The sequence below is a fragment of the Euleptes europaea genome, chromosome 3, assembly GCF_029931775.1.
Source record: "Euleptes europaea isolate rEulEur1 chromosome 3, rEulEur1.hap1, whole genome shotgun sequence".
NCBI lineage: Eukaryota > Metazoa > Chordata > Lepidosauria > Squamata > Sphaerodactylidae > Euleptes > Euleptes europaea.
In genome coordinates this window covers 124,538,366-124,564,457 of record NC_079314.1, presented here as the reverse complement: position 1 = coordinate 124,564,457, position 26,092 = coordinate 124,538,366, and the positions used below count along the sequence as shown (strand labels likewise).

At 52.4% G+C, this 26,092-nt stretch overlaps 1 protein-coding gene across 1 annotated transcript in view; it reads left to right on the top strand.

The window, feature by feature from the left end:
* SND1 (staphylococcal nuclease and tudor domain containing 1) overlaps positions 1-26,092 on the top strand; it is a 229,722-nt gene that overhangs the window by 91,093 nt on the left and 112,537 nt on the right. The window contains exons 12-13 of the mRNA XM_056845986.1: positions 3,479-3,579; positions 19,431-19,541. Coding sequence (XP_056701964.1) covers positions 3,479-3,579; positions 19,431-19,541 — 212 coding nt within the window. The remainder of the gene's footprint in view (positions 1-3,478; positions 3,580-19,430; positions 19,542-26,092) is intronic.

The following is a 26,092-nucleotide window of genomic DNA, read 5'->3' as shown; positions in this document are numbered from 1 at the left end:
CATTTTGGCTTCTAGGGTCAGTTCAGGCTTGATTTGATCTACAACCCACTGATTTGCTTTTTTGGCAGTCCACGGAATCCGTAACACTCTCCTTCAACACCACATTTCAAAGGCATCTATTTTCTTCCCATCAGCTTTCTTCACTGTCCAGCTTTCACACCCATACATAGTAATAGAGAATACGATGGCATGAATTAATCTAGTCTTGGTGGCCAGTGACACATCCTTACACTTCAAAATCTTTTCTAGCTCCTTCATGGCTGCCCTTCCCAGTCTCAATCTCCTTCTGATTTCTTGGCTGCAGTCTCCCTTTTGGTTGATGGTGGAGCCAAGGAATAGAAAGTCTTGAACAATTTCAATCTCCTCATTGTCAACCTTAAAGTTGTGTAATTCTCCTGTAGTCATTACTTTCCTTTGGAGGAAGCAATTATTCAACTTTTGCTCAAAACCCATCATTGGCTAAGGCTGGGGCCATGGCTCAGCTTGGCATGCAGAAGGTCTCAGGTTCAATCCGTGCAAAAGGTCACCTCTAGGCTAGATTAGTGCAACCTGTTCTACGTAGGGCTGCCCTTGACGCTGACTCGGAGACTTCAGCTGGTACAAAATGCCACTGCGTGGGACCTTTGTATCGATCACACAGCTTGTTGTATGCATTGTTCCGGTCTTTGCAGTTTTGTTTTTGAACTCTGTTCAGTTCTCCTGGAGTCTCAGTGAGAAAGGTGGACTGTGAGATGAAGCAGGCAATGAAATAAATTTTCTCCATTTTTGCTAAGAGGTTTCATGGTGGGTAGCAAGGTGGGGTTATGCTAGTGCATGACCTTTGGCTTTCACCAAAGTGTGGGGGGAGGAGAGGGGTGTGCAACTAGAACTCCAGGTGGGTGTGAATGCCCTCTGCCCACTGTGGGGTTGTCTGGTGTGTGTGTGTTGGGTGGGGCCCAGGTGTATGCCCACTGGCCCCCACCAGGGGCCCCTTGCGAGTGGCTCTCGGAGCGGGTATGCTCCTAGAGCAGGGGTGGGAAGAGAGTCGGGATTTGTCCTGCCCCCAAGAAGGGCGAGGGCCGCCTCTCTGGTGCTGAGCCTGCCGGATGCTGCCCGTGGCCCTGTGCCATTTCCGTTTCCGCCTCCTCAGTGGAGCACCGCTTGCCTCTGTCCCCTGCCCGCTTGTTACGACAATAGTTTCCCTGCGAGGGATTGCTTTCACCCCTGCCCTTAATTGGCTTTCTCCTGACGGAGCTCTTTTCTGTTGCCTGGAACATGATTAGATGCGTCTTGTGAGCGAGTGATCTGCCAGCAGGAGTTTTTCTGCCAGCCGTTCCTCTTTGCATTTTCATGCTCATTTAAAAACCGGGCTTGTAAAACAGCAGACAGTTTGAAAGGGGCTGAGAGGGGCCCTTTGAGATCTGATGAGGCTGAAGCCTGCCTGCCTCCTGCTGCTGTCGGGTTCCCTCCGCTGTGCAGAGGTTCGGCCCCAAAGGACAAGATGTGGGGTGTGTGTTTGAGCGCTGCACCGGATCCTCCTCCTCAGGGAGGGTGGCGTCTGCTGGAGGTCCTCTTCCCCTTCTCCCCTGGCGCAAGAAGTCTCCCAAGAGGGGCTTGCTCAGGCCAGGCCAGGGTGGGGCCGCTGGTTCCGAGCCGCCGTTGTGGGCTGCTCCTCTCCGCTTTACCCGGCTTTGTTTGTCCGGTTGCCTCCCGAGTTGTGGGATGCGCACGCAAAATCTCTTGTGCTGACGGGGTGGGTGGGAGTGGGGGAATGGTGCCAAGGGAATGGGGCTCCAGCGTGCCAAGGGTTGGAGTGGAATTCACGGGAGTCGCAGTGACTTTTGGAAAGGCTGGGCATCTGTGGAGGGCAGCGGGCGTGAGCGGCCCAGGACGAGAGGGCTGCAAAACCATGTGCCCCTCAGAAGAGGCAAAAGGACCTCCCTGCGGCTGAAGCTCTTGCGAACGGGACGATGGCCTCCTCCGGCACAAGTTCCACGGGCCGTTTGTGGGTCTGTGTACGTGTGCCTGGATCCTGCCCGCCTGTGTTGCTCTGGAGGGGGGGGTGAGTTTGGCATTGAATTAAGTCTGTGGAAGCCCCTCTGCCTGGTCTACATGACAGTGAGCCGGAATCTTTGACGTCAGATGCAGTGTGTGTGTGGGGGGGAGGCACTGGCTGGCAGGCCATTTCCAGGCACCTCTGTGCAGGCACACCTGCCTGCCATCACTGTGCAGACCACCTTGGGGGACCTTCTGCAGCTCAGACTTTTGGTGCCCCCCCCTGCCCTTGAAGAAGGGGGCTGGCATATATCCACGGGGGGGGGGGGAGGACTGTGCTGTTCAACTTAGTTCTCTGTCAATTTCTGCAGCAGCAGCATGGTTTGGAACTTCCTTTGCCTCCAATGGTCGTTCTTGTTCTTTCTGGTTCTCTCTTCTCCCGTTCTGCTTCTTTTCTGCCCTGGGAGTGTGTTTTCCCCTACTGCCCTGCCCGTTCATGCCCCCCTGGCCCAGAGCTTGCGGAGTGGTGGCAGGTTGCCTTGGATAGGTAGCCACGCCCTCCGGCGGTTCTGTCTTGCTGAAGGACATGGAAGTGAGCCTTTGGAGATTCACCGGGCAGGCGTGTTGGAGAGGCGCTGCCTGCCTTAGAGTGGCTCCACTGGGATGTACCTCGTTGGCTCTGTCTCCAGCAGCACGGCTGGATTCCCCCAGAGCGGTCTACTCGGTTGCCGGCAACCGAGGTACACCAGGGACTTGGGTTTCTCCTAAGTAGTAGTCAGAGCTGTATGTGGAAGGTGTCAGAGTCAAAAGAGGTGGCCCCTTTCTTCCCTGCTTGGGACCAGAGGGGAAACAGAGGCCAGCAACCCACTCAGGAACACCAGAAAGGGTTGGGGGGCATCATATGCAGCCGGCTGTCCTGGCACCCATGTCCAGCATTGTGGAGGCTCCAATCCAGCAAGGCTGAAAGCGCCGGAACCCTCCCTCTTGGGCACCGGAACAGCATCCACAACCGGGGCTGCCGGCCAAGATGCGGTAGCAGATATGGAGGCCTGAGGCATGCCCTCCGTGAAAGCAGACGTGCCTCCCCCCCCCCAGGTGTGCAGAAGACCAGTTAGATGCTGCACCCCAGACGTATGCATGACCCTAACTCCTAGGCTTTGCGAGTCGTGGAGCAGCCAGTCCCCACGGAGTCCATCCTCATCAAATGCCCAGAATCTGCTCAGAATTCATCCTCTAGACTAGAGAGCCGGGGGTTATTACACGGTCCTGAGCCTGAACCTCTGCCCCACCATTTCTTTTAAAGCCTGAGCTGAAAGGAGGGTCTGCAGGGAGGGGGAGGGGCCTGCACTTGAAAGCCTTCCCCCCCTCTTGTTTCTTGGGTATCGTTATATTTTTGTATTGTGATTCACTGCGCCACCCTTGCGAGGTGTTACTCATACCTCGGCTGCCCTGTTCTTCGGGCCGTCCACTGCCAGACTTCACCGGCTTGTGCCCTTCCTTCCAGGTGAATGTCACCGTGGACTACATCCGGCCAGCCAGCAGCGCAACGGACACCGCGCCTGCCTTCTCAGAGCGTACCTGTGCCACAGTCACCATTGGCGGCATGTGAGTAGTCCCTCCGGGTCCCTCTGTCCGGGCTGGAGGGCCTCTGCCCATCTGAACAAGGAGCCTCTGGAAACTGCTGCTAGGGGCAAGGGGGGGGGAACCTGCCACCCCTTAGTGACACTCCGCACGGATGGCCAGTTCCTTTCCAGCCCTGATTCAAAGTGTTGGTTGTAAGCTTTAAAGTCCTATATAGTCTTGGATCACGAGAACTGACTTCTCCCGTGTAGTCCTGTCTGGGCACTGTGAGGTATGGTGGGAGAGCCATAAGGGAGAGGTGGCATGGCCTTCTTTGCAGTGACCCCTTGACTTTTTCTTCTGACAGAAGTTTGTCCATGTCATTGATGGTGTTATGTGATGTGTTTTCTCCAGGGCCGATATCCCACTTAAGGGTTAGGTCAGCTTTGTGCTTTTCAGTTATGGCTGATTTTAATTGACGTTGGCGGGAGTTTTGGGCCAGAATTGTGGCTGTTTTCTGACTGATGGCTCTGATTTTGTTGTGATGCAATGTCTAAGGAACACCCTCCACTGTAGAAGTCACCCCAACAACCCACCCCCTGGGGGACCCTGTATCCCTGACACAAGAAAACCCTCTGCAAACCTGTAGCTGGCAGAGAGGACAAGAACTGGGAATGAGGGTTCCATTTTGCAAGCTCAGAGTTCTAAAACTCTTCCTTGCACCAACGGCAGGCCCCGTAAAAAGGAAGGGTTTGCCGTCTTACACCTTGCTAGAATGTCCCACCTCATGGGACGGAGTTGAAAACAGCCAAATGGCTAGATAGTTTTCCTCTTCCCTTGAGGAAGGAAGATCAGAACAACCCCAAGGGGAGACTGACTCCTAATGGGAGATGGTAAATTCCCAGGACTCAGGAAAGAAGCTCTCTTCCATCTTACAACTTCTGATCAGGGAGTCTGAAGCCACAAAGGACTAATTCTTTACCCAGGGCCTCCATCTTGCGCGTGTGGCGAGGGACAGGGGGGAGAAGTCCCAGCTCTGAGAACTAACTGCAGCCTGTCGACGCCTGCAACTTCAAGAAATACTAGCTTGTCCTAACTAAACATCATCTAGGATAAGTATAGAGCCAGGGTGTCGAACTCCTTTGTTATGAGGGCCGAATATGGCATATATGTCACTTGGTTGGGCCGGGCCATGTCTGCCATAAAATTTAATGCCAGGTACCAGAGATACAAACTTTATAGAAAACACAGGCAAAACCAATTAATGATATTACTTTAATTAATGATATTATTTTACAAGTACAGAATTTTCTTATTTAACTGTCTTTGATAATTGACTCTTTGGAACTGGGGAAGGAGGCTGCCTTGGCTGGCGAGCCCCCAGTAGACTCGCCCACCCAGTTTGGGAGTGGAGGGGGTGGCTGCCTCAGCTGGCTCACGGGCCCTCAAAGGGCCTGATCTGGCCCTCAAAGGGCCCATGGTAGAGGGTAGGCTGAGAGGGCTGTTCACCTTTTCTTTGTACCCTTGCTCAGACTGACGCTTGAACAGACCACGTGTGTCCTTTTTTTTTGTTCATAAAACTTTCTTACATTCTGAATGCTTGAAGCCTGATCTCTGTCAACACCCCACACCCGTTGGGGTCTTGGTTTGTGAAGAGTGTTAAAGGGGAGGGGCAGCAGGTGAGCTCTCTATCCCTTGAGTGGGACAGCTGGCCATTGTCACAGTGCGATGGTTCATCCCCACACTGCAGCAACTAGATGGATTCTCTAAATGGCGATGAAGGTATAGAGTGGTGGATGTGCAGATCCATCTAGTGGGAGACGTCGTCTGATTTCCTAGTGGTGGCATACCCAGTTCTTGGTACTTCTGGGAAGTAAGGAGAAGGGACAGTGTTACTGAGTGGAGACTTGGGATGGCCGTGGGGTTTGCTGACATAAAAACATAAGAAAAGCCCCGCTGGATCAGACCCAGGCCCATCAAGTCCAGCAGTCTGTTCACACAGGGGCCAACCAGGGGCCTCTGGGAAGCCCACAAGCAAGACGGCTGCAGCAGCATTGTCCTGCCTGTGTTCCAAAGCACCCGATATAACAGGCATTCTCCTCTGATCCTGGAGAGAAGAGGTCTGCATCATGACTAGCATCCATTTGGACTAGTAGCCATGGATAGCCCCCTTCTCCATGAACATGTCCACTCCTCTCTTAAACCCCTGTTGTTGGTCCTCCAGAAAAACTGACTTGCCACCATGTGGGGCAGAATGCTGGACTGGATGGTCCCTCACTGGTCTGATCCAGCAGGGCTCTTCTGATGTTCGTGGATCCCAGGCCTTTCCACAGGGCAGACACCGCCTGTGGCGCGGCCCGCCCTGGTCACGCAGAAGGCCCCGGGAGCAGCGAATGAGTCTCCGAGTGGGGCGAGGCTCCTGTGCCTCAGGCAGCCCCTGCCCGTCAGTCTGGCCCGTCAGACTCTGCATGAGGGGAAGGGCTCGTTCTGTGTAGCCAAGCCCTGGCCCTGGGAGGAGATCCAGAGACAGAGGCTGGGCGGTGGGAGTTCCCCGGCCCACTCCCCAGCTGCCTGGGCCATCTCTCTCCTGGCCTGGTGGCCTGCGCAAGCCATCCGAGAGGGGGTTCCCTTTCAGGAGACCTTGAAGCTAGAGAAGGAAATATTTTTTGTTTTGTTTTTTGGGAGAAAAATTTGATATTTATATATATAAAATACTAAATTTCCCATGACATCTAAACATATTTGACTGCTTTAACCACATCAAATGCATCCTTTGTAAGTTAAGTAGCATATAAAATTGTACTAATTGGAATTTAAAAGTATTAATGCCTTAGCACAAATGTCTGAGAGCCAGCCAGCATGGGCGCAGCAATTACAGTCTCTGGCGAGGGGGCCCTGGTGTTGTTGTTTTTTTTTAATCATCCTGAATAATTTTGTGTCATCCACAAATACAAACAATCCACTAGACCGCTCACACCCAATTCCCGACATTAATAAACAAACAAACATTAGTACCGGGCCCCAGGACCAATCCGTGTGGGACCCCGCGGCTCCCTCCCCTCCATTAACAGCACTCTCTGTTTATTCCTACTCTCAGCTTCCTGTCATTTGAATAAGAGGGACCCCTGCTTGGCAAAATAGGAAGCCTTCCTGCAACTTCCCCCAAGCCCGGCATGGTCCTAGACTGTCATACCTGCAGGGCCCCCTCCTCACATGAACACACGAAGCTGCCTTCTACTGAGTCAGACCCCCCTGGGTCCATCCAAGTCAGTATTGTCTACTCATACTGGCAGCGGCTCTCCAGGGTCTCAGGTAGAGGTCTTTCACGTCACCTATCTGCCTAGTCCCTTTAACAGGAGATGCCACTGGGGATTGAACCTGGGACCTTCTGCATTAGCGTCCATCACTCATGTGGAGGAGTAGGGAATCACACCCGGTTCTCCAGATCAGAGTCCACCACTCTAAACCACCGTTCTTAACCACTACACAACGCTGGCTCTTCCTTGAGCTTGAGAAGGTGCAGAAAAGAGCAACCAAAATGATTAGGGGACTAGAGCAACTGTCCTATGGGGAGCGGTTAGGACACTTAGGGCTGTTCAGCTTGGAAAGAAGGCGGCTAAGGGGAGACATGATAGAGGTCTATAAAATTATGTATGGTATGGAGAGAGTGGACAGGGAGAAGCTTCTCTCCCTCTGTCATAATTCTAGAACGCAGGGTCATCTGCTGAAGCTGGAGGGTGAGAGCGTCAAAACAGATAAAAGGAAGCATTTCTTCATACAACACATAGTTAAATTGTGTAACTCCCTGCCCCAGGATGTGGTAATGGATGCGAACTTGAAAGGCTTTAAGAGGAGAGTGGGCATGTTCATGAAGGATAAGGTTATCCGTGGCTACTAGTCATGAGGCATACCTATTCTCTCCGGTATCAGAGGAGCATGCCTGTTATATGAGGTGCTGTGGAACGCAGGCAGGATAAATGCTGCTGCAGTGGTCTTGTTTGGGGGCTTCCTGGAGGCACCTGGTTGGCCCCTGTGTGTGAACAGACTGCTGGACTTGATGGGCCTTCTTGGTCTGATCCAGCAGGGCTTTTCTTATGTCCTCATGTTCTTAGCCCAGGGCTTGGAAAGCTGCTGCACGCCAGGCCCAAACAGCTGGGCTGGGGCTGGGGCTGGGTGGGGGAGGGGGCTGTTTGGGAAGCATCTCTGCTTGCTTTTCAGCAGGAAATTGAGAAACGAGTTCTGCCGCTGCCGGCTCTGCTCTGAGCAGCGAAAGCCCCGTTTCAGGGCCTAACAGGATTCTTTTGCTCCCCCCACTGCCTTCAGAGCTGTGCTTTCCAATCCCTGTTCCTCCCCCACCCACCCCGTCTGTTTGTTTGGAAGCCCCTTGGCCTCCCCCACTCCTGGATCTGAGATGCCACGCCACCACTGGTCCCGGCTGGCCAGCTGCAGCCGTGCCACGCGAGCAGAAGGCAGGGCGGGTCAGGCCACGCTTGTGCTGGGAAATCCCTCCGTGACCCTCCCTCCCCCCCAGTCTCTCCTTGATCTGGAAATGGGCTTTGTGCTGGGGCTGAGGGTTGGGGGCTCAGATGGTTGAAAGGCCCTGGTTACAAATCTAAGCGCATGCATGAAGGTGAACAGGGGACCATGCCAGTCCCACTCAGGAGACGGAAGTCAGCGGAGGACATGGCCCCCCATTGCCCCCTCCCTAAGATTACAAGGTAGGCAGCCAGCGGCTTAGAGAGGGGGCAGTGGATTTCTGGGGCTGGAGCCCACTGCTTGAGCCAAGATGTGGGGCCACGGTTGGTTTCCCACTCCTCCACATGAAGCCAGCTGGGTGACCTTGGGCTAGTCACAGTCCTCTTAGAGCTCTCACCTACCTCTCAGGGTGGCTGTTGTGGAGAGGGGAAGGGAAGTGAAGCTGGTCAGTGCCTTTCGAGTGACTGTGCTCTTAGAATTGACCCCTTCCTGAGAAGTGGTATGTTATTGTATTCAGCCAGTCACCTACTAAGCAGGACTCAACTACTTTACTCACTTAAAAAAGCAAGTCTTTTTATTGATGTACTTCCAGTAAATATATGCATATGCAAGTTACAAAGTCTTAATGTTCAGTAACAATGTATGGTTACAATGTATACTGTAAAGCAAGCAAGTTCTACATACTATTCAGTTTTAAAATCCAACACTTAAAATATAGTCAAATAAGTCTGATTTAGTTCAAAGTATCTAATTCACACTCTACAATAATATATTTGTAAAGCCATACATACCAACAGCCTCTTCTTGAGACCCTCTGAGAGAGATCTGAAGTACTAGCCTTTCTGTGCCTGTATTTATACTGTTTCAGTCACCTTATGGATGTGAAACCGTTTCTCAATGTAAGTGAAACTGTCCTTCAATCAAGAAACGGTTTTACTGCACATGCTCAGTAGCCTCCTATTCCATTACCTTATTTGGACTTCCTCTTTCAGGAGACTTTTGCTAAACTAAAAACAATCAGTTTTAAGCTTTATCATCACTCTATATATTCAATTTTAGCATCATTCTCATCTACAGAAAAAACATTTCATTTGAACCCATTCATTAAGTTCTAGCATATAGCATTCATGTTTAAATCATAAAATACAATTATAGTTTACATTACAACATTATCAGCATCACATGAGTAGATAGAGAGCATATCTGCATGTGAAGTCATTGGAATCTGACATTCTGCTTTTCAATAGTTATATAGGACATAGGAAACCGTTTCTTATTCCAGCAGTTATATAGGACATGGGAAACCGTTTCTCATCTGGGAAGATCTTTGGTAATAATAGAATAGAATGTTGCTGGAAAATTACTGAAGCCTCTGATAGAGTAATAAAAGCAGAAGCCTCTTGCATAGAATATTCTTCTTCCTTTTGAAAGGAAATTAAACCTCTTTATATATCTTTTGCAGTTTGTATGTGTAGTTGTGTTATATTCTGAATAATTCTGCATATGTACAACATTAATACCATGTTCATGTGCTCCAATATGTCAAAGCCTGTAACAGAAGCTCCGAGAGAAAAGCACCTCTCTCTCCCCCCCGCCCCCCCCCCCACTGAGGCCAGCCTAGCCCTTTGGCTTGCTACAGGTGAATGTTGATTTGGGGTCTGGAAGCCCAGATCAGGACTGTTGAGAGAAGCAAATGAGCACATATCTCCATGTCACTGTTCGCAACTGACTGGCAGCTGGTTTGGGGAGAGCAGAACCTTGCAGGCCTGGCCGTGCTGTAGATTTCCCCCTCCTGCAGGTATTCTGCAGCCCACAGGAGAAGATGGCTTTCAGGAGAGGTTCCTGGAGAAGCGCTCTCTCCCCCTTGCAAACTGCCAGTGACAGTACCCGGCTCTCTGGGACCTCTGGATCCCCCATGCCGGCTGCGGGGGACTTTTGCCTGTCAGTGTCCCACCGGGCGCTGATGAGGGTAGCTTCCAGAATTGGCAGTTTTGGTGAGAAACCAGACCTTGCTCCACAGAGAGGGTGAGGGGGGAGTGTGAAAGAGCTGTGCTTTCTCCGCCTTCTCCCTCCCTCCCCTCCCCGGATCTGGCGTTCGTAGTAGAGGGGCCGTGGCTCAGCAGAAGAGGAGTTCCTTTGTGTGCAGAAGGTCCCTGGTTCAATCCCCAGCATCTCCAGGGAAAAAGGACCTAGCAGTCGGTGATGTGAAAGACCCTCCCTCTGCCTGAGACCCTGGAGAGCCGCTGCCAGGCAGAGTAGACAAGACTGCCCTTGGAGGACCAGTGGTCTGACTCGGGGCGAGAGTTTTATGTCTTTATGCCAGTAAGAGCCTTTGAGAACAAGGGTCTTCCCCTTGAGACCCTGCAGCAGAAGGAGAGGGGGGAGCGGACCCTCCTCCTCACTTTTGCTCCTCCCTTTTAACCCTAACCCTTTAGCGCCGCCTTCTGAGCTCCCTGCCGGCCACTTGGCTTCTGGGCTCATCCCCAAGTGACGCTTGTCGAGCAGCCTCTGAGACGTTCCGCGACAGCCTCCCACTGGGCAGTCGGGTGCTCTTTCCCTGCCAGTCCAAGGGCACCCGCCTTGTTGTGGTTGGTGTCTTCCCCCCCCCTCCCGCTCCAAACGTTCCCCTTCGTCGTCCTCGTTCCACCTCTTCAGCCTTCCTTCGGACTTCTCACCCAGCCTCGCGTGCCCTTCCTTGGCCGTCCCCTGTTACTGCTTGTGGCTTGAGCCCAGCAGCATCTCAGAGATTTCTGGGGCAGGAGCTTTCGGAGGCGAGTAGGAACGGAGGTCGAGTCCCAGTCTGAAGCCGGGAGGGGTGTTGCCAAGAAAGGAGTCAGGATGTGGCGATACCTTGCACATTGGAACCCCCTTGATGGGAGCGTGCCTGAGGAACTGAACCGGGCGGTATTGGGCCAGAGGCTGCCCGGCTGGAGTTCTTGACGGGGGGCTCTCCTTGAGGTGAGGGGCCAGCTCTGCCCCTCCTGCTCAGCAGCTGCTCTTGGTGGAGTCGGGGGCGCCGGGACGTGGTTTCCCTTCTCAGCGTTGCAGGAGAGTCACGGTTCTCACTGGCAGTTTCTGGAGCTGCCTGGCTGTTTGCGGCCCCCTCTCTGTTCCCCGCGCAATCCCCCGTGACACTCGCAAGTATTTTCAGACTCCCGGCAAGGCTCTGGGCGGTGTTCGAGAGTCTGCAAAGAGCAACACGAAGAAAAGGACGTGTGAAAGCCACCGAGCTTCCCCCGGCATCCGGTGCTGGTGGGTGGACTGTTGTGTCTGCCACCAAACGGCAGGCAGCAGCTGTGGCGTGCAGCCCTCTGCTCCCGCCCGAGCGCCTTGGTGTGCCCCTCTCTCCATTTGGAGAATTGGGAGGGGCTTTTGTGCCAGCTGGTGCCCCTCTGGCCTCGGGGCCAGAGAAGCCCCTTGGCCCTGCCTAGCAAGGCTGGGGCCGAGCTCTCTTGCCAGACGTCTCACGGCTCGTGGCTTGCCCCGGGCCGGCTCCTCCGCACAAGGGGCCTGGCGTTCCAGAGGGCTGTATGGAGTGGAGGGTTGGCCCTTGACTGGGTGTGCTCCCGTACCAGGAGTCCCTCTTCCTGGGAAACACTGCTGGCACATTTCGTCCACGCTGGGAGTGCAGGAAAGCCTGGTGAGGCAAACCCTTGGAGGACTGCTGGGGGAGCCACCCCAAGAAACCGCCTGGGAGGGCAGGTGAGCCTGCGGCACAGGTGGGCTGGGAGACCCAGCTACACCCATCCAGGAGTGTCGCGGGGCTTGCTTCCTGAGGCTCTGGCAGCCTGAGCCACAGCGGCTGTGCCAGGCGAGGAGGGCGCAAGCAGGGCTAAGACCAGGGCAGGAATCGGGCAGTGCCAGAATGGTGGCTGACCCCCCCCGGGCCATCTTGCTGGGGATGCAGAAGCCCTGGTGGGGTGGGGTGGGGTGGGAAAGGGGGCTGTCAGGTAACCGGACAGGGGAGTTTCAGTGGCTCCAGACGCCCTCTGGGAGTCCAGGCAAGGGCTGGGGAGTTTTCCCCCCACGGCCTTGAATACTCCCCCACCTCCTCCACATATTTGTTTACAGCCAGATGCCACCAGGCCAGGAGCAGCTCCCAGACCAAGAAGGGTCTCCAGGCATCAGCGTTCAGGAGTCAGGAGCTGTAACTCTCCGAAGCTCATAACCCCAAAACTTCTTTGGCCTCTTAAAGTGCTCCTGGCCTGGCGGCACCTGGCTCCTCTGTGGCAGACCCACAATGCCCCCCCCCTGAAACTTATGTATTTGTGTTGTTTATAGGCATTTTTTTTTTTACGAGACTCCAGATGGCTTCCGTGGCATAAACCACAAATGCCTCGCCAGGCCCGGCCAAGCATTTTCTAGCTCCTCCGGCCGCCGTGGGCCTCCCTCTAACCATGATGAGCCCAACTCGTGGGAGAGGCCACGTCTGGGGCGGAGCCTTTTGCTCTGGGTCTGTGAAGGGGGGCCTCTTCTTTCCCAGGTGGAGATCCAGGCTCAACTGTTGTCTGTTCAAGTCCCTGGTGGGCGTGGCTCTGAGACCCCCCCCCCAGGAGGGAGGGCCTGGTTGAAATGGCCTGCCCACGGAGGCTCAGGGGTCCCACGGGATTCCGGAATGCTCTGGGGGGGGGGTTTAGGATTCCACACGCAGGTGCTGTTGAAGCTGCGGGGGGAGCTTGAAACACACAGCAAGGTTTGCCCCTCTCTGACCTCTCCCACCCTGGGAGTGGAACCCTGACCCCTGGTTCCCCATGGAGCTGGGTGACCTGAAGAGAGCTGGGAGGCGGCTGGAGGCTTGTCCTGGATCTGACGGATCCAGCCATGGGAAGTCCTAGGAAGTGACGGGGACCGTGGCAAAGAAATGTGGCTTCTCTGACCTGGATGCCAGTTGTAACATAGACCCACAAGGAGAAATGCCCAATACATCACCTGGTCGGTTTATGGACCATTTTGGCTCAGTTTCCGTGATGGACGTTGACAAGATCCTGGTGTCTGTGAAGGCTGCCCCTTGTGTCCTGGATCCTTGCCCATCTTGGCTGCTTAAATCATGTAAGGACCACATCAGCAAGTCCTTAGTGTCTTCATAAGTCAATTACTAACTCTGGGATCCTTTTCAGTCCGGCTTCAGGCTGTGCTGTGGGACAAAGACAGACCTGGTAGCTTCAGTGGATGCCCTCCGTCTGAATGTAGACAAAGGCCACGCCTGTGGGTTGTTGCGAGGGGGTTTATCTACAGTCTTTGATACTGGGGACCACGCCCTCTTGTTGAGGCATTTGGAGACATAGAATTGGAAGGGACCACCAGGGTCATCTAGTCCAACCCCTGCACAATGCAGGAAATTCACAACCACCTCCCCCCACACACCCCAGTGACCCCTACTCCATGCCCAGAAGATAGCCAAGGTGCCCTCCCTCTCATCATCTGCCTAAGGTCACAGAATCAGCATTGCTGACAGACGGCCATCTAGCCTCTGCTTGAAAACCTCCAGGGAAGGAGAGCTCACCACCTCCCGAGGAAGCCTGTTCCACTGAGGAACTGCTCTGACTGTTAGAAAAGTCTTCCTAATGTCTAGACGGAAACTCTTTTGATTTAATTTCAACCCGTTGGTTCTGATCCGACCTCCTGGGGAAACAGAAAACAACTTGGCACCCTCCTCTATATGAGGAGGTATACGTAGGTATCGGGGTGTGCAGTGAACTGGTTGAAATCAGTTCTGGATGCAAACCGTTACCATTGGAGACGAGTGGCTATCAGCTGATCTCCCATTCTTCTCAATGTCTGTGTCAAGCCCTTAGTACAAATCCTAGTTTCAGGGTTGGTTGGCCGTCAGTATGCTGATGTCAGCCAGCTCTGTAGCTCCTTATCCAAATCACCTTGTGATGAGGCAGAGGTCCCGAATCGCTGCATGACTGCTGTGGTTAAATGGCTAAGAGGGAACAAATTGAAACGAAACCCTGGTAAGACTGAGGTGGTGCTGTTTGGAAAGGTGGAGGTCTTGAAGGACGTTGTGCTCCCCACTTTTGACGGGGTTCAGCTGACCCTGGCCAACCCAGTTAAGAACCTCAGAATCCAGTATTCCTGCTGGAGAAGCAGGTGAGCGCAGCTGCAAAGAAATGTTTCCTTCTGGCTCAGTCTAGCCTGCAGTATGGCTCCATACATTGACCCGGCCTTTCTGGCCCTCTGGATCCATGCCACAGTAGCATCCAGGCTAGACTACTGCAATGCACCCTACACAGAATTCCCCTCAAAGTCAACTTGGAGACTCCAGTTGGGGCAGGAAGGCAGAACTCCGTTATTATCAGGAGCTAGATGGGAGCCTAGGAGCCCCCGTGGCGCAGAGCGGCCAGCTGCAGTACTGCAGTCAAATGCTCTGCTCACAACCTGAGTTCAATCCCGACGGGAGTCGGTTTCAGGTAGCCGGCTCAAGGTTGACTCAGCCTCCCACCCTTCTGAGGTTGGTAAAATGAGTACCCGGCTTGCTGGGGGTAAAGGGAAGATGACTGGGGAAGGCACTGGCAAACCACCCCACAAACACAGTCTGCCTAGTAAACGTTGGGATGTGACATCACCCCATGGGTCAGGAATGACCCGGTGCTTGCCCAGGGGACTACCTTTACCTTTAGATGGGAGCACACATATTACTCCGATTCTGCAGTCACTCCATTGGCTGCCCATCAGTATCCGGGCTCAATTCCAGGTACTGGCTATCACTTTCAAAGCCCCTTCCATCTGCAAGAGCGCCTCTCCCTCAATGATTCACTATGACAGCTTGGCTCACCTGAGCAGGTCCCACTCGGCAAATGCACAAGAACAACCACTGCCCTTCTTCTGTTTTCTCTGCAGAGGTGCTTTATGGCTGATGCCTTGGTGGGAGTCTGCCTACCCCCACGGCTGCCTCTTGGGAGGGGTGTGTGAAGGGCAGCCGGTCACTGGCCGTAATCCCCTGGACTCTGAGGGAGCTAGCCGGCTGCCCCGGCTGTAGCCTGGCGCATTGTGGCAGGCCTGGTAGCTGCTGCGCTTCCTTGGTGTGCCAGGCAGGCCCAAGTGGTGGAGGGGGGGCTGGGGAGTTGCGCTGGACCCAAGGTGATCCCTGCTTGCTTGGGGGGGGGGAGTGGGCTGCTCATCTTCCTGCAGGCCATGCGTGGGTCACTGCTTTTCTCACCAGGGGTGGGGGTGGGGGGCCTTTAATCTGGCAAACACCTTGCTGCCAAGGCAGCAGAAACCTGCTCCTGGGAGGGGGGATGGCGGCAGTGGCGGTTTGGTTTTCCTACTTCCTTCTGCTCTCTGTGGGCGCACTGTTCCGTCCTTGGACATCGAAGCCGCGTTCTCCCCAGATGAGCTCGCCGCACAAAAACCCGGTGCTGGGCGGAGGCAGCTGGTGCCGGGAGACGGTGTGGGGCTCCGTGGGCTGCCGGTGCGAGGTGGCTGCCGTCTGCCTCCCGCTTGCCTCAAATATTCCCGGTTGCCTGGCATTTGGAGCTGCGCGTCCGCAGCTGCCGCTCTCCCTTTCCTCCTGGCAGCTGATTTCCTCTACTGCCGGTTCTCTGATGTTCTTCTCCCCCGTCCCTGCCCGGCCTATTTTTGGCGCGCAGCGATAGCTCCACTTGGCCCCCTCCCTTTGCGGAGGCAGGAGCTGGGGAGAGTGTTGTTGGGAGCTGTTGCAGGCCAGAGAGCCTCCCCCTGGAGCGTGGAGTCGGCCGGCTGGGGGCTGCGCCCTGCCTGAGTAAGTGCTGGCCGATGACAGATGTGCCCAGTGAAGGGGAACGGTGGACTTTCCATGGGCATCAGGTCAGCAGGCCAGACACTGGGGCGGCACCTGGCGGCGAGGCCAACGTTTGGGCTCCCTCAGTGCCTCTAGAGTAAAGGGGCGGAGTTGGGCTGCTTTCGGGCCAACTGGGGTTACCATCGGCCAGGAGTGGGGCTGGCCACCTTGCCTGCCAGGCAAAGGTCTGCCAAGTGATAAGAAGAACCATTTCCATTTCCATTTATTTACTAGCTCCTTTGACCAAAGATCTTGAGCTTAACCATATCAATAATACATAATACAACAACACATAACCAATTTACAACACCCAATAAGAAGAACCGAGAACGGTGTGTGTGTGTGTGTGTATCAAGTCAAATTTGTTAATACGGTCAACTGACCAATCCCATGCCAACACATCAAAATTTCCAGACTCAATAGTTTTGCACCGCAGAATCACAGACGGCCCCGTACAAATAAAGGTGTAGGATCAGTAAAATCAACCCGATTAAAATTATCACCTTAAAATTGTAAAAAACTCTAACAATCATTCTCTAATAAAGTTCTGCGTATTTTAATAGCAGGCTCCAATACTTGGGGGGACAGAGTACACACCCCAGCACACGTTGGCTGCCTGCAGGTCACTCCTTTCCCCTTTATTCTTTGCAGGGTGAGCAAGGAAGGTGTGCAGAAGCCCTGCTGTGGGGTCCGCTGCATTTGATGCTAGTGGTGGCTGACACTTTGTTGACCCTGTTGAAGTAGGCTGTGCAGGAACAGACTCACAAGCCCACCCTGTTCCTTCCAGCTGGTCCCCACGAGGCTGGGGAAAAACCCGTGGCCGTCCCAAGTCTCTGCTTGGTGGCGCTCCCCATTCCCCTTGCTCCCCATGGATGCCAGAAACAAACGAGGCAACCCTGGCTGCCGCCGAGGACTTGGAACATCTCTGCTAAATGGAGCCGTACGTTGAGCAATCTGTACCTTCACTGACGTTTAGGCTCTGCCTGGTTGTTGCTCTTCCAGCTTCGCTCCTTCAAGCAAATGCAGGGCGATGTATTGCAACTGTTGTGCTCCAGGGGATAGCGAGCTTACCCGCTGCCCCTCCCCTTTACCACGCTTCAGATAGCAAGAGCAAATAGGTGCCGTGCGTTTTAAACATCTGGCTGAGCACATTCAAAATATAAGGAAGTTTAATAATGAATAAAAAGAATACACATGGTCTGTTCTCTAGCATTCAGGTGGAGCAAAGGAAGAAAGAAAAGGTGAACACACACAGCTCTCTCCTATACCTGGAGCTTATCCTAAATGAAGTTTAGTTTGGACGGGCTAGCTTTACTGAAGTTGCAGTGGTTTAAAATTCAGCATTCCCTTCATTTGCTGGGTGAGGTCTTCTCCCCGTTGTCACTGGCCATGTGAACAAGATGGAGACCTTTGTGGCTTGTGCTTCTAAGTCAAGAGCAAGATGCAAGAGAGAGCTTCTTTCTTTGTGTCCTGAGTTTAAACAACCTCTGTCTTTCTCCCTCCCCTCTTGGGGTGACTTTTATCTCCCTTCTCGTCCCAAAGGAAGAGTTTTTTTTCTAGCCATTGGGCTGTTTCGGTCCCTGGGTGCCCCCCTCTCCCAGCAGGGTGTGGTCAATCCTGCTCCAGCCAGAGTCTTGCGCATAGCCAAGAGCTTGAGTCTTCTATGATTGGGGCTGTCTGGCTCCCTAACTCTCTCCTTTCTGCCAGCTACTAGTTTCCAGCTGGGTTCCTGCTCATGGATTGAAATGTTGGCAGAGTATGCTAAGTACTCAGAGAAGGGTCAGACTCACTGATTAAAGATAAAGTTTCCTTTATTGAGGGAACTACGTTTTTGGGATAGGAAAGCTGAGAGACCAGAGCCTCTAGCTGTCTATCTTGCTAAGGAGGAAGAGCGAGGGTAGAATGACTTCCGAGAAGGAGGAGGAAATTGTCCCCTAAGAATATCAGTCTAAGGAGGTGTGGAAAAAAAAGGTTGAAAGGTCTCTGGCCTTACAGCCCTAACTAGCTGACCACTTGCCCGCCCCCCTGCGGGGTCGTCTTCTCAGTTCCTTTGCATGTGAGACAATGCAAATCTTCCAACATGAAATAGAGGGGTGAATTCCTGGGTGGAGGTCATTTCTCCATACAGATCATATATAATAAAGTACAATAAAATAATTATCAAAAGCATTGATGACAGGAGCATTCAGACAGAATACGATGCAGAAAGACTAAAAACCAACAACCTCCCCCAAAACGGAAGCTCCCCATACAGCCTTGGGTGTGTTCAGGGGGAGACGGGACCGGCGATGCCAGTCACCCGTGAGGCCCTCAGAATGCCTGGGCAGCCAGGCCCCCAAAGCGCCAGAGGCCCATGGCCAGGTGAGCGGATGTTGGGCGGGCTTTCTGCAGTTCGGGGGGCCACGCCAGAGGAGGCCCTGTTCTTTCGGTCATCTTCCAGATCGATGGGGCAGAAGATGCCCTTAAATGGCAGCTGGGCTCACATCTGAGAAGGCGGTTCCGCGGGTGTCCTAGTTCCCAAAGCACAGGACTTCAAAGACCACATCCAGCACTTTGAATTGGTCCCAGAACCCAGCTGGGAGTCCGGGTCCCGCTCCTGAAAGTGGCCGAGCGCGCTTCTGTCACCAGTGTCTTTCCTCAGTTTCGCCGGGGCTGCTGAGCAGTCTTCAGAGGCTGCCTCCTCTGGAGTTCTTTACAGCAGTCTAGCCTCGATGGGACCCCCACTGTGCCCCAGAGCCGGCTTCGGCAGGAGCTGCCACAGCTGCTGGAGTGCTGCTCAGAGATGTTTCCTGCTCTCCGCCTGCCTCAAGCAGCCTCCCCCAGCTGAGAACCTTTTCCAGACTTGGGTGGATTCTCCACCCCCAAGTTGGGCCAGCAGCCCCTCGGCCTTCCTTGGTCCGAGCGTCACTTTAGTGGCCTCAGTCAGGTCTTGGCTTAATGTTGTTCCCTCGTGGGGAGTGGGCTAGATGCTGCCAATTGTTTGAAGGGTAGGCTGAGTTTTTCTGGCCCCTTGGTCTTCCCTGGGCTGATGTCCGTTGATGCCCCCCCCCCTGCCTGGCTCTGGCTGTCCCCCGGTGCTTCTTCAGCCTGTCTCCCATGACAGGGAGCTGCGGGCTTGGGAATCGTGAGCCCCAACAGTCAGCATGAGGCTCCAGAAAAAGTGGGAGGATCTGGGGACAAATCCCTGGGGGGGGGGACCCAAGAGTCATTCTATGGGGGATGCCAAAAGGCCTCCTCTGCTGGCCCTCACGCTTCAGCAAGGGGGGGCAAGCCAGGCAGCCACAATAACGCCAGGAAGATAGGGACCCCAGAGCTGGGGCGGTCGGCCTCTCCCTGGGCAGAACGAGGCAGCCTTGTGTTTCTTCTGGAGGCCCGGAAGAGGCTCGGCCAGGAGCCGCCTTGACCAGCGGGTTGGTGGGGCCCCCCTGCCCCTGCTCCAGTTTGACCTGGCCAGCCCCCGTGCAGAATCATAGACTCCTAGAGTTGGGAGGGGGACCACCAGGGCCATCTAGTCCAACCCCCTGCACAATGCAGGAAATTCACAACTATCTCCCCCCACACCCACCCCAGTGACCCCCTACTCCATGCCCAGAGTCCCCCTTGACCCCCACTCTGCCTCCTGGCTGCATTTCCAACAGGCCTCTCTCTTTCTGTGCAGCAACATCGCGGAAGCCCTGGTCAGCAAGGGCCTGGCCACCGTCATTCGCTACCGCCAGGACGATGACCAGCGCTCCTCCCACTACGACGAGCTGCTGGCGGCCGAGGCACGGTGAGTGGGCGTGGGCGAGGGGGGGGGAACTGTGGGTTGATCTGTGGAGGGCTGGGGGGGCGCTCTGAAAGGATGCCCCAATTCCCAAGAGGGGCTGTGGCTCAGTGAAAGAGTCTCGGTCTTATGTGCAGAAGGTCCCACCTTTAAACCCCGATGCTGATCAGGTAGTGCTGATGTGAAAGACCTCCTCCACTGGAGAGCCGCTGCCAGCCTGAGTAGACAATGCTGACGTTGCTGGACCGAGGGTCTGAGTGGGTAGAAGGCAGCTTCAGGGGTGCTCCAAGAGCCCAGCGATTCTAGAAAGTGGAACTCTGGGAGCCGGAGGGGGACTCGGGAGGCTGGTCGCCTGGGGGCCTGCAGGCTGCTTCTGCTGGCAGGGGAAGGGGCTCTTTTGAGGTCTGTCATTGGCCATGTGGTGGGAGAACACAGACGGAGAACAAGAAGGGTTTGAGCCACGCCCAGAGGTACCGGAACTGCCAGAGGGGATGTTTGTCTCTTGACCTTTCCCCCTTCCCTGTTATGGGGCCTGAGGTGGCTGCTCTGGCTGGAGACCTCTGCAGTGTTACAGCCTTTGTAGAGGGGGGGGCAAGGCTGGGGGGTGGGTGGAAGAAGCCCGGATCTGCAGGGTGACCTGGCGACCAAAAGGGCCGAAGGGCGCCCCGCGTGAGCAGTGTCCGGATCACCAGGTCTGTCACAGCAGTGCCCTGTGGCTGTGCATGATCCGTCTCCATCCCAGTGAGTAAGGAGGGTGGGGGCGGCAGTGTGGTGATTCCTGAGAGCCAGTGTGGTATAGTGGTTAAGAGCGGTGGAGTCTGATCTAGAGGACTGGGTTCGATTCCCCCACTCCTCCATGTGAGCGGCAGAGGCTAATCTGGGGAATGGGTTTGATTCCCCACTCCTCCACATTAAGCCAGCTGGGTGACCCTGGGCCAGTCACAGTTCTATTAAGAGCTCTCTCAGCCCCACCTACCTCACAGGGTGCCTCTTGTGGGGAGGGGAAGGGAAGGTGATTGTAAGCTGATTTGATTCTTCCTTAAGTGGTAGAGTAAGTCAGCATATCAAAGCCAACCCTCCTCCTCCTCCTCCTTCTTCTTCTTCGATGCCCCACTGATGTAGGCGCCACGTAATGCTGGGGCGTTGGTGCCCTTTCCGTGTTCTTGGCATCTTTCGATGCAGAATCCTGTTCTGCGGCTGCAGCCAGACCTGCTCTGCGGTGGACTCCCCAGCGGCCTGGCAGCGGCTGGACCCCTTTCCCAGCAGCACTCCCTGATCCAGGGCAGGAAAGGCCAGCTTGACGTTCCCTCCGCTGCTTTCCTGCAGGCACCCAGGGCCCTCGCGCGCCACTGAGCTGTGAGCTCTAGTCCCGTGATAATCCCATAAACAGACTCAGCAGGCAGGGAGTCCTACGAAAGCTGATTTATTAGGAAAGTTCAACAGGTAACAGAAGCCAGGAATCAAGAGGAAACTAGTGGGGTTCAATTGTACATTGCATGGCATATATAGATAATCAAAAGACAGATAGCTCAGGGTACCATGGCAACCCCCCTCCCTGGAGCGGTCAAAGGCTCCCAGAGGTTCCCACAGGAGAAAGTCAAAACACCTTGGAAGAGAAATAATACGTTGTCCTTGGCTGGCATCTGGCTCAGCCACAGCATACCATTCTCAAGCTAGTGCCTGACATTCTGCCCCCCCCGAAGGCCCCCTTCACCCTCCAGAGGCGGGTTTCTGTGGATAAGTGACGTGGAATTTTCAAACCAGTTGGGGGGCGGAAACATCGCGGGCATGAACCCATTCATCTTGAGCAGGACTGAAATGTTTCCAACGAACTAAGTATTGGAGGGCACCACGGTGAATGCTGGAGTCTAAGATTCTTGACACTTCAAAATGCTCTCCCCACCACCACCATTTCAGGCACTTCAGGAGGTGGCTCGGGGTGCCATTGAGGGGAGGAAACGTGCCGTTTGAGGAGACTGATGTGGAACACCAGGTGAATTCTCCTTAGAGATTTGGGCAAGGAGAGTTCCACTGTCACGTTATTGATAATCCTGGAAATGGGGAAGGGTCCCACATATTTGGCACTGAGTTTTCCACACGGGCGGGTAGACCATAGGTTTTTGGTGGATAGATATACCAGATCTCCCACCTTGTAATCCCACCCCAGGGACCGGTGTTTATCAGCCTGAGTCTTGTATTTATGTTTGGCTCGTTCCAGATTTTTAACCAACCATGGCCAGGTCGTTTGAAATGTATGAGTCCATTCGGCCACTTCGGTGCCACCCTCCTCTCCTGAAACATCAATATGGCCAATGGGACCGAATTCTTTCCCATACACAACTTGAAAAGGGCTGAACCCTGTGGACTGGTGTACAGCATTATTGTAAGCGTATTCGGCAAAAGGCAGCAGGTCCACCCAATCATCCTGATGATAATTGACATAACAGCGTAAATAACATTCCAAAACAGCATTTACCCGTTTGGTTTGACCATCCGTTTGGGGATGGAAAGCACTCGATAGTCCTTGCTCTACCCCCACCAATTTTAGAAAAGCTTTCCAAAACTTAGCTACTTAGGTACCCCCGTGGTCGCTCACTACCTTGCGCGGAAACGAATGATATTTAAAAACGTGACACAAAGAGGCGGGCTAACCGTGGGGCGGAGGGTATACTTGCGCAAGGTATGAGATGAACTTGTTTTGAAAACAGATCCGTGACCACCCAAAGTACAGTCTTCCCCTTACTGAGGGGAAGATCAGTCATGAAATCCATTGCAATTACTTCCCAAGGTCCTCCGGGGGTTTCTAAGGGCTGCAATAGTCCGGGCGGTTATCCTTGGGAACGCTTAGCGGAAGCACGAATTGGACAACTGCGGATGAATGAGTCCACGTCCGAACGCATTCCCGCCCACCAAAACTGCCTATGAAATAAATGAAATGTTTTGATAAATCCAAAATGTCCCGCAGTTTTAGCTCCATGAACCAGACCCAACACCTCCCCGTGCAATCCTTTTGGTACGTATAGCTTAAAACCTTTGTATGAAAATTCCCTGTGCTTGACCAACTTAGGCGGGAGAATTTGAGAGGAGAGTTCTGCTTGATAGCTTTATAAGAGGGTTTCTTGGAAGGATCAGCGCCGGCAGACTTCTCGGGCGCAGATGGAGGGAGCGGAGCAGGCGGCTCAGCCAGGCGCTGCACTTCCTACTCTGCGGAAGGTGGTTGCTTTAGGGCTTGGGTTTGAGAACGGGTTTGCACTGCCAAGGTAGGTAACAGCCCCCGCTGGGTTGGGGTGAAAAGGGATTCAGTGGGCTGATCTAGCTTACTTGGGTATTGGGGGAGCCTGGACAGGGCATCCGCCAGTAGATTTTGCTTGCCAGGAACATGTTTCAGCACAAAGCGGAATTTGGAAAAGAAGTCCGCCCAGCGCACCTGTTTCACGGAGAGCTTGCGAGTTCCCGTTAAAGCTTCCAAGTTTTTATGATCACTCCAGACCTTATAAGGGACTTTAGACCCTTCAAGATATTGTCTCCATATTGTCAAGGCATGTTTAACTGTTGCTGCCTCCTTTTCCCATATTGGCCAATTGAGTTCAGACTGGCAAACTTCCTAGAGAAGTAAGCGCAAGGGTGCAGTTGGTCATCCTCCCACCGCTGTAGCAGTGCACCCCCCCATTGCCACTTCAGAAGCATCTACCCGGGAACTTCCGGGTCGGAGAGAAACGGCGGCAAGCGCGAGAACCGCGCTCCGGTGGAGGGCTACGGGGGGGGGGGTAAAAAGATCACCCCCCCGTTTCATGCAGCACTCCCTCGGTGGAAGAGGGGGTGAGGAGAAGGCGGGTGCAAGCGCGCCGTCCTAGTAGCGATCCCTACCGAGAAATCGGCGGGGATCGCTCGGACGTGCTGCAGCTGAGCAGTGGACGTCATTACTTCCCTTGCTAACAGCCGGGACGAGCCGCGGGGGTTCTCCGATCTTAATACTAATGCAAGTACTTTCACTTCTACTTTTATGAATAATCACAAATGAGGTGTCTAACAGGATTTGCTTGGAATTAAACTCTTTACAACATTGCTACAACTCCATTAACGGGATCTGAGTTGAACTTGGCTTTTTGCCAGCTGGATTGCGCAGTTTAAATTCCAGCAGTGCCAACTACAGAAACCTAACAGAACAGTGAGGGGAAAACACGAGTGGAAAAAGATGAAGGTTTAATAAATGCAGCAATCCAGTAACTAACTGTTCTCTAAGGTCTTGATATTATATCAAACCGGAGATTCCATTTACTGTTGGAAAGATACTGATGTTGATTAATTAGTTCAGCAGAGCTCACCACTCCCCCCCTCTTTCTTTATGTGGATTACAAATACAACAGCTCAGGCTAATGGGAGACAAAAAAGAAAAGCATCCTAGAGAGCTTCTGAAACAACAGCAACTGCAGCAGGCTTCACATCAAACAAGGAGAGCTTCTGTGTCTAACATAAATTTGGTGTCAACTGTTCCATCCTCTCCAATGGCAGCTTCTGGTTTGGCTAAGATGGCACCTGAACAAAACTACCTGAGGATACTCTTAACTCATTGCATGAGATGATGACCAAATCTTTACAAGAAAGTGCTGCAATAAAAGAAGCTGTCAACCAAAATGCAATTGCTATTTCTGCCTTAAAGGACTCAATTACCTTTAAGACAAGACAAAGTGGAAACCAAATTGCAGAAATGTGTTCAAGACAATAAAGAAGTTAAGAAAAAGGTGGACACTCTGGAACTCTCAGTGGAATCTATTCAGGAGAGAAGAAAGGAGAGAGGACCACATTGCTATGTTGGAACTTAAAGTTAAAGAAAATTTTATCCGTATACGTGGGCTAAAAGAGTCATCTGAAGGAGCGGATCTGAAAGGTTTTTTCAAAGTACACCTGGCAGAATTTCTCCAAGAAGATCAATATGTCATTGAGGGTATGATTGTGACAGCTTACAGAGTTAACTCAGCTTATGCAAAAACAATAAGGTCCCAAGAGACTGCTTGATTCAGCTTTTTTCTAGAAGCCATCGGGATCTTATCTTGAATCAACACTATAAGAGCTCACTTATAATAGACAGTGTTTCTCTGAGAATTATGAAGGAGATTCCTACCAGGCTACTCAGGAAAAGAATAGATTTTGCAGAGATTGTGGAAAGGCTGAAGCTCAATGGTGTTCAACACAGATGGGAGTATCCTCAAGGTATCTCTTTTTTCTTCAAAGCAAGAAGGTATAAAATTACTGACACTCTTAAAACTGAGCAATTCTTGAGAAGATATGACTAAGATCTTCCAAAATCCTCAAAGCGTTCTGTTCCAAAGGACACACCAGAAGAGGACAAATCTGAACAAGCTTCTGTAGGTGTTCCCCCTGAAGAAACACCAGAAGAGGAGTCTCCTTCAGAAGACAATGAGGGCTGAGCTGTTTTTACAAATTATAGGGGGGGGAGGGGGGCTTAAATAAGTGTTAAAAATAGGGGAAATAGGGATGGGAAGAATTGTAAATTGACATGTTAAAAATATTGTCATGGGATATTAATGGTTTGAATTCACCCGATAAGAGGAGAAAGGTGTTTTACCATTTACAAAAGTCTAAGGCTAGCATTTTTTGTTTACAGGAAACACATATGTTACCCAAAGATGTAATAAGATTAGAGAATCTGAAATTAGGGAAATTATTTACATCTTGTAATGAAAAAAGTAAATGGAGTAGCTATGTATGTTCCTTTGGTAATGGAACCAAAGTTAATTTATAAGGATAAGGAAAGAAGGCAAAACAATAATTGATAAACAGAAAATAATGGAGACATTTGTAGATTATTATAAAAAATTATATAAAGAAAAACTAGCTTCAGATAAAGAAATGGAGGTGTATCTGAAATAATTTGACTGGAAAGGTATATCACAGGAACAGAAGGATTTTTTAGATTTACTTATAACCCCTGAGGAATTAAAGAAAGCAATTGGTAAAAGTAAATTGAATAAATCACCAGGTTCAGATGGATTTACGGCATTTTAGTATAAAACTGGTTCTCGTAGGTTATCCGGGCTGTGTAACCGTGGTCTTGGTATTTTTTTTCTGACGTTTCGCCAGCAGCTGTGGCCGGCATCTTCAGAGGAGTAACACTGAAGGACACTGTCCTTCAGTGTTACTCCTCTGAAGATGCCAGCCACAGCTGCTGGCGAAACATCAGGGGGAAAAAATCCCAAGACCACGGTTACACAGCCCGGATAACCTACGAGAACCAATGAACTCTGACCGTGAAAGCCTTCGACAATATTTTAGTATAAAACATTTAAAGAGCAGATATCTCCACATTTATTGAAGGTTATGAATTTATGTTTACAAAATGGTTCTATTCCACAAACTTGGAAACAAGCAAATATAGCATTAATGCCAAAATTGGATACAGATTTATTGGAAGTTAAGAAATATAGGCCTATTTCGTTATTAAATAATGATTACAAATTATTTGCTGATATTTTAGCCACAAGGCTAAAAAAGGTATTAAATGATTATATACATGAAGATCAAACTGGTTTTTTACT